This window comes from Tupaia chinensis, unplaced genomic scaffold (genome assembly GCF_000334495.1).
Source record: "Tupaia chinensis unplaced genomic scaffold, TupChi_1.0 Scaffold142100_1, whole genome shotgun sequence".
Classification (NCBI taxonomy): domain Eukaryota; kingdom Metazoa; phylum Chordata; class Mammalia; order Scandentia; family Tupaiidae; genus Tupaia; species Tupaia belangeri.
Genome location: NW_006201951.1, coordinates 95,171 through 106,335, shown reverse-complemented (window position 1 = coordinate 106,335; position 11,165 = coordinate 95,171). Strand labels below are relative to the sequence as shown.

The 11,165-nt window shown below is 49.6% G+C and overlaps 1 protein-coding gene across 1 annotated transcript in view; it reads left to right on the top strand.

Annotated features, from left to right (window-relative positions):
• Window positions 1-11,165, top strand: part of CACNA1B (calcium voltage-gated channel subunit alpha1 B) — a 179,472-nt gene that overhangs the window by 98,983 nt on the left and 69,324 nt on the right. Inside the window, exons 23-26 of the mRNA XM_027766260.1 lie at window positions 7,819-7,945; window positions 8,939-9,068; window positions 9,414-9,473; window positions 9,707-9,813. Of these exons, the coding sequence (XP_027622061.1) occupies window positions 7,819-7,945; window positions 8,939-9,068; window positions 9,414-9,473; window positions 9,707-9,813 (424 nt within the window). The remainder of the gene's footprint in view (window positions 1-7,818; window positions 7,946-8,938; window positions 9,069-9,413; window positions 9,474-9,706; window positions 9,814-11,165) is intronic.

Sequence of the window (11,165 nt, the reverse complement as noted above, 5' to 3'; positions counted from 1 at the left end):
CGCTCTTCCTCTCGCTGTGCTTGCCCCAGTCACAGGGAGGGGTGCACTGAGTGGCTCTTCCCCTCGCTGTGCTTTTGCCGCAATGATGGTGACTCTTGGAATACACAACACGGTACAAAAAAGGCTCTAAGAGAGTACTCACTGTCACATACATTTCTAAAACACTGTGTGCTTTTGAATTTCTTTTTACGAGGGCTTTTTCTTTCATTCTTTTCAAAACAAAACTGTCTATTAAAATACATGAGTAGGGACCAGCAGATGGCATAATGGTTACATCGCTGGGTTCCCCCATAGTAGACTGTGGTTCAAATCCTGGTCCTGGTGGCTTAAAACTCACACCAGGCATGCATGCATGCCCAAAATCCTCAGAGGAGAATGGAGGAGAAGGGACTGCAGTGTGGCTGTCCCTCTTGCGGGGTGACTTCTCGCTTTCTGTCTCTTTTTGTATCTCTGGGGAGTGCACGTGCCCTATAGCGAAAATCTCTCTTAAAAAATAAAATGCGTGAGTCGTCACCTCTTAGCCCTGACGATTTCTGCCTTAGCGTGTGTTTTCTCAAGTAAACCCAGACCCCTGAGATGTCTGTTTCTCGTGAGCGTGTGCCATTCGTGCTGTCTCTACCCTCTGACCCTCAGCCTCTGTATGGAGGGTTGCCTTTTGGAAACTGCATGCGGTTGTTTCCTTGAGGTCTGCTGAGTGGGGGCGGGGTGCTGTGGACCTCACATGGCTGACTGCTGTCAGGGAATTTAATTTGACCAGAGATGGACAGAGTGAGAGCAAGAGAGGGGAGAGAGAGAGAGAGAGAGAAAGCAAGTTGCTGAAGGGAAAGGCTGAGCACCTCCTGTCACTCGCTGCCAAGTCTCTGCACCCCTGTCTGCTGGGACCACCACGCCCCTCGGGTCTGCTTCCCGCTTCTCAGACGATGCTATCTGTTTCATTTTCCCTATGCTTTTTTTTCCTTTTCTTCCTTTTTAATCTCAAATAATTAATTGTTTTAACTTTTTTAACATATCACATTTTTCCCTCTGCTAGTGTAAAAACTATATTCTATTTCTGTTCTTTCAGTGGTTACTAAACCACTAAAAGTAACTTCACAACACATACACAACAAAATCTACAGTTATTTAAATATTTAACGTCCCTTGGGGCCAGCAGGTAGTGTGGGGGTTAAGGTGCTGGACTCCCACATGGTCGACAGCAGCTGGAGTCCTGGACCAGGTGACTGGCTTTCTCACTTTCTCTCGCTCTCTCAGTCTCTATGTCTCTGTTGTGAGTGCATGTGGCCTTTAGCAAATTAAAAAAATATTAATAAAATTAAATTATTTAAAAAATATTCACTTTCCTTTAACAGTACTAAGACCTTAGGACAGTATCTGCAGCTACATTTCTCCCAGCTTGGTAGTGCATGTTGTCCTAGTTAGTCCTTTAAACCTATGAAGGTAGGTATTACTGTTGTTTTGCTGTTACAGAAGGTGTTACAGTCTTGGGGACCAGCAGGTGGTGTGGTGGTTAAGGCGCTGGACACTCTGATGTGGCCGACCAAGGTTTGAGTCCTGGACTTGGTGGCTTCCTTTCTCACTTTCCTTGTCTCTCTCTTTTTCTGTGTCTCTCTCTGGTCAAAGTAAAATAAATGAAGGAATAAATAAAAATAAATAATTTTTTAAAAATTTAAAAAAAGAAAGTGTTACAGTCTTGGCTTTAAATGATCTACTTTCAATCATGAATGCAATCTGCTGCAGTTTTTCTTTTCAACTTTAGCTGTGGTCTTGCCTACGTGGCTTGGTGGTTGTCTGTCTCTGGAAGAGCACTGCAGGGAGCCCACTCAGAAGCAGCCTTCCAAGCTCTGGCATCTTCCTCCATTTCTTTGCTTTTGAAATTTGCCAGAGAGTGCACGTACCCACCAGACTGAGGCGGGGAGAGGGAAGGGAGAGCGTGTGCCTCTGGGTGTGGCCCACCCAGGCCTTTCCCCATCTCGTCCTGTCGGGGCTGGTCACTCACACACAGCTACCAGGGCAGAGGCCAGGAGCACAGCGGGCTGCGTGGGATCCCACCCCTGACCCTCCCTGTCCATTTCTTTTAAGCAGCGTGATTCCTCACTGAGTCCAGATCGGTTCTTTTTTCCAGGTTATTTCCTCCTGGGTTTACTCCATTGTTATTGTGAAGGCTGAAAAACATGTAATTTTTTTTTTAGAGAGATTTTCGCTACGGGGTGTATGCACACACTGGAGAGACAGAGAAACTCACAGGGGGGATGGCCACGCTGCAATCCCTTCTCCTCCATTCTCCTCTAGGGATCTCGAGCACGCACACACACGTGCCTGGCTTGAGTTTAAGTCACTGGGTCCAGGATGTGAACTGCAGTTGACTGTGGGAGTCCAGCGATGTAACCATTACGCCATCTGCTGGTTGCTAACGTAATCTTCTTGAAGAAGTATGGAAATATTTTAAACTGTCAGACGTATAGTGAAAAATCAAACTTACTGTCAGAGAGTGATCTGAGATGACCACAGCTCACGCTTTGCCGCTTCTCTGTGTGGATGGCACTCTCTGTAGAGGAATGTATGAGTGTACAGTCTTTGTTTTCTCTTTTAATTTAGCGTACAAACCTCTTGTTAAGGCATTTAAACTTTTGGGGGCATTTTAAATATCCATAGTATGGTGTTCCACATAAATACTGTGTTTTACTTAGTTGATATATGGTTGTGTGTGTGTGTGTGTGTATGTTTTTAACAAGAAGTTTATTTAAACAATTGGACACTTGACTTGAAGGGAAAACTATCTAGGATTCCTTTTCTTCCTTTAAGAGTAATTTACCCCTACTTAAAGACAGATTGCCCCACATGTAACAGCTATGTACAAAAAAGTTATAAAATTGTCCTTGGTTTTACAATGATAAGTGAATAACATTAAAATTCTCCAATCAAACAAGGTATGCAAGGATTTTTATGTTGTTGGTTTTTGTTTTTATTTATTTTTTCTTTTTCTTTTTGTTGAAACAGTGAGAGCAAAATACCTTACTGGAATATGAAGGCCAGAGCTGAGTGAGCATGCCGCTGATGGGGCAAGGGGAAGGCCAGAGCTGAGTGAGCTGCCACTGATGGGGCAAGGGGTATTTTCACAGAACCAGTATTTTCCCCATCCCATCTGCATTTGATGTCAACCAAAACATACCATTGGCCATTTAGTTAAAGAAAATGCGATATGCTTGTGCACACACACCAGTTACTTTATGTACAACAAAGGAATGGGGGGGGGTGATTGAATAGAGAAAACTGTGCTGTGGTTGTCAGGGTGGGGGAAGCCAAATTGTCACTCTCTAATGGAGAATGCACATCGGTCTGTATGAGCAGAGTTCTGGAGTCAAGTAGCAGGTTCCCTTTTCAGTAGACCCTCCTGTCTGCAGCTGGGCACATCCATCATGTCCTCAGCCTCCATCTCCGTTGTGCGGCTGTGTCTGTTTCCTTGATCAGCTGCCCATTGAATCGGAATCTGGTCTGCCTCATTGACAAACCCTGTCGTTCACAGTCTGCTTCCCTTAGCTTACTAAGTGGTGTGTGCCTCATCTTAAGCTGCACCGCAGAACCCTCCTGTCCCACCTCCACATTAATGTGATCGCTGTTCGCAGTCTGGACGCCTTCCTTGGGCTTCTCGTGGGCCATGGCGAGCGCCAGAGTCTCCTCAGCTGTACGCAGGCCGCACCGGGAGCGGGGGGGAATGCAGTTGTGTGTTTTATAATTTTTTGTTATAGCACAGATTTTTGTGAATACAGGGTTTTTTAGAGAGGTTTTTGTTATAGGGTGCATGTGCTTGCCAGAGAGACAGCCAGAGACAGACAGAGAGACAGAGAGCAAGAAATCACCCCCCAGAGGGGTTGGCCACACTGCAATCCCTTCTCCTTCATCCCCCTCTCGGGATCATGGGCACGCACGCACATATGCTGGGTCTAGTACTCGAACTGTGGTCGACTACGTGGGAATCCCGTGACATAACCATTTTGCCATCTGCTGGTCCCCCAAAGGATTTTTTATTTTTTTTAAATATTATTCTATTTTAATTTAATTTAATTTAATTTGACCAGAGATGGACAGAGTGAGAGCAAGAGAGGGGAGAGAGAGAGAGAGAGAGAGAAAGCAAGTTGCCAGGTCCAGGATTTGAACTGTGTTCGACCATGTGGGAGTCCAGCGCCCTTAACCACCACCTGCTGGCACCCCCATAGGATTTTTTAAAGCTTTAAAAAAGTATTGCCAAGTTGTCGTTTTAGGAGGCTATGTCATTTACTTTTTGGAAGGGAAATCAGTAGTTCCATTTCAGAAGTGGTCACCTTAAAATGGCCTACACTTGTGGGTGGGCTCTCTCTGGTCTTAGTGGAAGCTTGGGTGGAGCAGGCTCTTACTCTTCTTTAGCTGTTTCCGTGCTCAGCTCGAGGGTTCTCTGCAGGACCTCAGGCCAAGTCTTAGCACCTTGGTCTCCCCAGCAGGCTGGGATCAGCACCTTCATTTTCACTGTTCTTCAGCACCATCTTTGCTTGACTCTTCTCTGAAGACGTGAAAATGGAACGTGCAGGGAGGGTCCAAGAGACTGCCCCAGTGTCCTGGTGTCTCTGACATCTCAGGAACCTGCAGACTCAAGTGTGCGTTGTGGTAGTTTCAAAGGAAGAGTTGTGAGAAAATACCACGTGAGCACGAAAGTTGCCTACAACAGAAGACAGGTCGTGACATCTTAACCCGGAGGAGTTTGACCTGTGGGAACAAAGCTCAGGGTCAGGGTGCTGAGGGGAGGGGAAGGTCATGGGAGAGCAGAGCAAGGCCCAGGGGTGAGGATGGCGAGCAGAGGTGGTGTGGATCCTCTCTGTGTCAGAGTGGCCTCCTGATCTCCAGGGCATGAAGGAGAAAAGCCCAGGCCAGGGCAGACTAGACAGCAACGTTCCGGGGACGGGTCTGTGGGTCTGAGGCAATCCCACCCATTGCCCTGGGCCTGAGATCCCTGTTGTTTCTTTCTTTTTTTTTTTTAATTTTTAAATTTTTACTTAATTAATTTACATCTATTCACTGAGCATTGTCACAACATACAAAATGTGATTTCCCATCCAGAATATACTGCATAGTGGCATAATCATACATGTTATCATCAATAATTTTATATTTCTAGTTTCACATATATATATGTATACATATTTTTCTCCCTATTTTTCACCCTCTGCCATTTCCCACCCTCCTCCCACACTATCTCAGGTGTCTACAGTTGTTTTCCATTCTTCCCTCCAACACATTTTTGTGTTTTTTTTTTTTTTTTTTTTTTCTATAGGGTGCGTGCGCTTGCCAGAAAGACACAGAGAGACAGAAAATGAGAAGTCACCCCCCCCGGGGGGGGGGATGGCCACACTGCAATCACTTCTTCTCCATTCTCCTCTCGGTATCTTAGCCATGCACACACATGCACCCGGTGTGAGTTTAAACCACAGGTCTGGGACTCGAACCGTGGTCAACTACATGGTAGTTCATTGACATAGACACTATACTAACTGCTGGTTTCTCCCCCCACATTTTATTGATTCACAAAATTTCTTAAATAATCTAACTATTTTCAATAGCAAGTTCAGCTGGTATATGAATATATGTCTGACTTCAGATGTGAAACTCTGAGTAGAATGAATATACCATAAGGTAGTATCTAGCTGATGCTATATAGTTTACTATGGTCATTAGATAGGTATTTTGTACTATATTTTAAATTTCAAGAAAAGCAGTTTTAGCTTTAATAAATCGAAGAAAGGAGCTTTGCTTAAAACTTAAAGCCAGGAAAGAAGTTAAGATTCTGTTCAAATAGTAGGTACATGAACCTATCGGTAGTTCAAGACAGGACAAAGATGCCTAACACTGGAAAACAAAGCCTAGGAAAAAATCCACAATGTTTTAGTCAAAAGTCATAAAATTCTATTTCACTAGTTCAGTCTCATGTACTTGATCTATCTTCTGTTGTGGTTCGATCTTCCCAATTAAATTCTGGGTTATGATTTTCAACTCCAGGCTTGTCCCTACGATTCGATTGGCCATTTTCTCAGTTTTTGAACTCTTACTTCTGTGTGTCTGTATTTAATTTTCCTGGTATAGCACTCCCTTGAGAACTTCTTGGAGATCTGGTCTGGTGTTGGTAAATTCTTTCAGGTTTTGTTTATCTGAGAATGTTCTTGTCTCTTCTTCCCATATGAAGGGTAATCTTGCCGGTACAGTATTCTTGGTTGAAATTGCTTTTCCCTAAATACTTTAAATATATTTTCCTATTCTTTCCTTGCTTGCATTGTTTCCAATGAGAGATCTACTATTAGCCTGATGGGATATCCTTTGTAGGTAACTTGCTATTTCTCTCTTGCCAATATCTTGTCTTTGTCTGTGGTTTTGGTCAGTCTCGCTATAATGTGTCTTGGAGAAGATCTTCTTGGGTTGATTCTATTTGAGGTCCTCTGTATTTCTTGGGACTGGATCTTTGAATGCTTCTCTAGGTTTGGAAAATTTTATTGCAGTATTTCATGGAATAGTTGTCTCTGCGTCTTCTGAGATGCCAATTATCCAGATGTTTGGATGTTAGAAGGTATCTAGTATTTCTCATATATTATTCTCATTTTGGTGGGCAATTTCCTCAGTCTTCGTGGATTTTTCTAGGCCAGCAATTCTATCTTCTACATCTGAGATTTGATTTTCTGTATGATCTAGCCTGCTTTCAATACTCAAGGGTGGTTTTGACTTCCTGTATTATAGCCTTCATCACTAACAGGTCCATTTAATTCTTTTTTATAGTGCGTATTTCCTCATTTAGATCTTGCAAGAATTTCCTCACCTCCTGGAACTCATCAGTTCTTTTCTCCTGCCTCTGCTGCAGTTCATTGTCTCTTCTCTTCCATCTCTGTGAGCTCTGTCACTATGAATAGTCTAAATTCTGTGTCTGACATTTCCATGATTTCCATTGTACTGTCTGAGGATGAAGAGGAGTTATTCTTTTCCCTTGGAGGAGAGGTATTCTCTTGCTTTCCCATATTTCTTGTGACCCTGTGGTGGTTTCTAGCCATCAATGGATGGTGCGTTTCTTCCTATTTCTTAAAGTTCCATCTGAGCGTTCAGAGGCGTGCAGGCGGAAGCGATCCACAACCTCTCTTCTGTTCTGTTTTCACTCTCTGTGCTTCAGGTTCAGTGGGAATAGAAGAATATTCTGACCCTTATCATATTCAGATGTTTGGATCCTGTTCACTTGGACCTGTCTAGACACTTAGTGCATAGAGGCTGAGCAGCCAATGAATAAAGATAAAGAAAAAAGGAAAAGAATTAGAGAAGAGAAAAGAAGAAAAAATAAAATAGAAAAAGAAGAAAAAAGATAAAAAAACACTTTAGATTTTAATTTTAAAAGGCAAAAGATGAAAACCACATGGCACAGTTTCAATTTAAAATTAAAAGACACAGGGAGACAGAGAAATGGAGAGGAGACAGAGGTAGCCCTACCCACCAGAAATGAATCTGGAGGGAGAAGTCTTAGCAGAAAATCTTCATTTTTTTAGTCAAGGAAAGCAATATTTAACTGCTCAAGTTTGGTATCTATCTCCTCCCTGCTGTTTCTTAGACGTCTAGACTGTAGCCCACCTGGAGGGGGGTCAGCCGCTGCAGCTTCTCCTGCCCTATCCCAGAGCTGCAGGGCCAGCTGGTTCTCATGCCACTCTCCTCCCCGGGCCCTGGACATCTGCCTCACTGGCTGCGACGCCGGAGCCGGGAGAGACCTGTTGGACTCAGGCTTTGGTGCTCTGCACACCTGACTGTGGCCCCGTGTCCTCGCAGGTGGTAACGTGGACCCAGAAAGCCAAGCAGAGGGCAGGAAGGAGGTGGAAGCCGACGAGGGCATGGGGAGCGGCCCCCGGCCCATCGTCCCATACAGCTCAATGTTCTGCTTACGCCCCACCAACCTGTAAGTCCACTCACCAGACTGCGACTTCCCCCACCAGCCCACTCCGAGGGTGTACCCCTTCCGTTCGTCACCTCCTAGCACACTAGACGCATGCATGGACCTGCACTGGCAGGATTGGCTCCACACACTTACATGCCTGAACCCAGTAACTGTCACACGCTCCCGGGAGGCACAGAAGTTCTGGGACACCCAGTAGACCCAAGAGGCTATGCTGGTTCTAGACTGGCATCAGCACAGGAGCCCAAGCTCCCCTCCCTGCGGTGCCTGTCCGTGTCTGCCAGGGGCTCCAGTCACACCATCATGCCTGCTCACGTCTGCTTCATGGCCACCACCATGTGTGCATGCACGTGGTGTCTGCCCACCCGCCAGTGTCTCCGTGCAGACAGCATTCTGGGTGCTGGGAACTTAGAGTGTACATGAGATGAACAGCCAGCCAGTCAAGTGCCCCTTGCCCTTCCTAAGTCTGTGTACCAGTGGGCGACAAACAACATGAATGACAGGGACACGCAAGGTGTCAGCGAGGACGAGCTGGGGCGAGCGTGCGGTGGCATGCCCCTACGCAGCCCTAGGAGTTCGGCGGGCTGGCACTGGTACCAACCCCGAAAGTTCCTTAGGGAATGAGAGCTGGTGCCGATCCCCGTCTGATGGCACCGGCCTCCCTGCCCTCGGCAGGCCTGCTCTGTGAAGGGCCTGGCCGTGGGCCCTGTCAGCTCTGGGGCCACAGGTCCCTGTCGTGCTGCCATAGCCAGCAGGAGGCTAAGAGGATGTGGTATGTCCACACAACTGCACTCACACCAGTGGTGTGGCCAGCCAGGCCCCCACTCCAACCTGGGTGCTCTCCCAAGAGCCTCAGTCATCCCAGGCACCTAGTCGTTGTCCCAAGACAGTCGGTCAGCAGGGTCCGCTCCTCCTCCAGTGAGAGGCCTGGCCCGCCTCCCCTGGGGGCCTGCTCACCTAGCTCTGGGCTTGTGGCCACCCTTGCTCTGCTGACAGGCTCCGTCGCTGCTGCCTCTACATCGTGACCATGCGCTACTTTGAGATGGTCATTCTCGTGGTCATCGCCCTGAGCAGCATTGCCCTGGCCGCCGAGGACCCCGTGTGGACAGACTCACCTAGAAACAATGTGAGTGGCTGCAGTGACCAGCCCACCACCGCCTATGGGGTACAGGCAGTGTGTCTCTGGTGGCCAGAAGGTCTGGGGTGTCCCTCCATCTGGAATGCAGATCCAGGCCTGGAGAAGCCACTGCAGTCAGCCTCGTCCTCTGGGAGGCCAGGCCTGTTGGGCAGTGGTTAGGGCCCCTTTTTGCAGAAGGGTTCTTACCCGCATCTCCCCTGCCCCCAAAACTGGTCAGTGGGCTCCCGGGGGGCCCTCTTGTTCCCCTCTCCACTCAGGAGGAGCCCTGGGCCGCCGAGATGGCCGGGCCAGGCCCCAGCTCAGCCTCACAGGACACTCTCCTTGTGGTTGCAGGTTCTGAAATACATGGATTACATATTCACGGGCGTCTTCACCTTCGAGATGGTGATCAAGGTGAGGCGCGGCTGCCTCTGGGCCCTGTCCCCTCACGCACGGGACATGACCTCGGCCCCGTCCCCTCCCCAGGAGGCATGGCAGGTGTCCCCCCTGTGCACTGCCATCATAGACGTGTGCTCATGTCCATGGCCACCATGCTCAGTCTTCCTCTGGGAGGGCGGCTGGATCTGTGACTTCCCTGCCGCTCTGCTTTTTAATGCCACGTCCCTAACGTGCGTTTCCCCCTGAAGATGGTTGACCTGGGACTGCTGCTGCACCCTGGGGCCTACTTCCGGGACCTGTGGAACGTTCTGGACTTCATCGTGGTCAGTGGGGCCCTCGTGGCATTTGCCTTCTCGTAAGTAAGCATGTCAGCTCTGGCTCCCGCTGCTGTAGTGCCAAACGGTGGCGTGTGGCTGGGGAGTGGGGAGGAAGGACAGACCCCAGGCTCCCCTGGGCTGCCTGCTGGGGTAGGCCATGTGGGTGTCTGTCCCTGACAGGCCTGTGGTTCTTGGATTGGGTGCAGGGTGAGGTTGGCATGGTGTCTGCCTGGCAGGGTCCTTGGGACGAGCCAGCCTGCTCTTAGACAAGTGCTTGCCCGGCAGCTGGTGGACGCCTTCCCACTCATTCCTCTGGTGGTGTTTCTGGGGCTGGGGCTAGCTCCCCAGGAGCTCGGCTGGATTTGGGGGTGACGACATCTTGGGAGGTGATGGGGTGAGAGCCAGAGGTGGGGATGACCCCTGGCGGAGGGCTGATCCCGGATGTGGGGGGAGGGAAAGAACTTCATCTGGCTGAGCCACAGGGAGAGCTGTGCCCAGGGGAACCTCGGGGACGACCCCTGGCGGGGAGCCAAACTCCGGGGGGAAGATCTTTGCCTGGCTGAGCCATGGGGAGGGCTGTGCCCAGGGGGGCCCTTGGGATGGGATGACCTCTGGTGAAGAGCAGAGGGGGGGCTGAGCCATGGGGAGAGCTGTGCCCAGGGGGGCCTCACCGCAGGAGCCCGCTGATTGTGTTCTCTGTCTCTCTGTGCTGGACCCGTAGGAGCGTCATGGGGTAATGCTCCCTGTCCCTTGCACTGCCCTTACTTCATGGCGTGGCAGCGGCTCTTGGCCACCTCATCGCCAGCCTCACCTCATTGCTAGCCTCACCTCATCCCCTCTACCCCGTCTGGGCTGCATGCTGCAGGGGCTCTGGCCGGGGCGGGGCTAGGACAGGCCCTGGGCAGAGAGTGCTCTGGGCGGGCTGCCAGGGTAGCCGGGCCACGCTGGCTCCTCTCAGAAGTCAGGACCATCTTGCCCCCACCCTGACCCTGTCGCTATGAGGAAGGGAATGGGACCCAGGAGCATCAGTCCTTGGCTGGAGGCCTCTGCGGGGCAGGAGGGTGGGCGGATCCATCATTCTTGCCTCTGTCTCCCCTCTGCTCCCTCCCGGTGCTGGTGGAGGACCCTGGTCTGAGCTAGTATGAATGTGGTGTCAGCAGAGCGTGGGGATGAATTTCCCGGGGGAGTTGACATAGCCTGCTGCAGGCAGGGAGGAGGTGGGGTGGGCTGACTGTGTGCCCCTTCCCTGGAGAAAGGGCCTGGGTTCTTAGCAGCCCCAGAGCTTCGCTGGAGCCCAGGGAAGGCCCCTGGGGCAGGGAACTGGGTGGGAAGTGGTCTCTGAGTAGGTTGGGAGGGCTGCTAGTGAAGGAATCTGAGCCTCTCAGCAGGA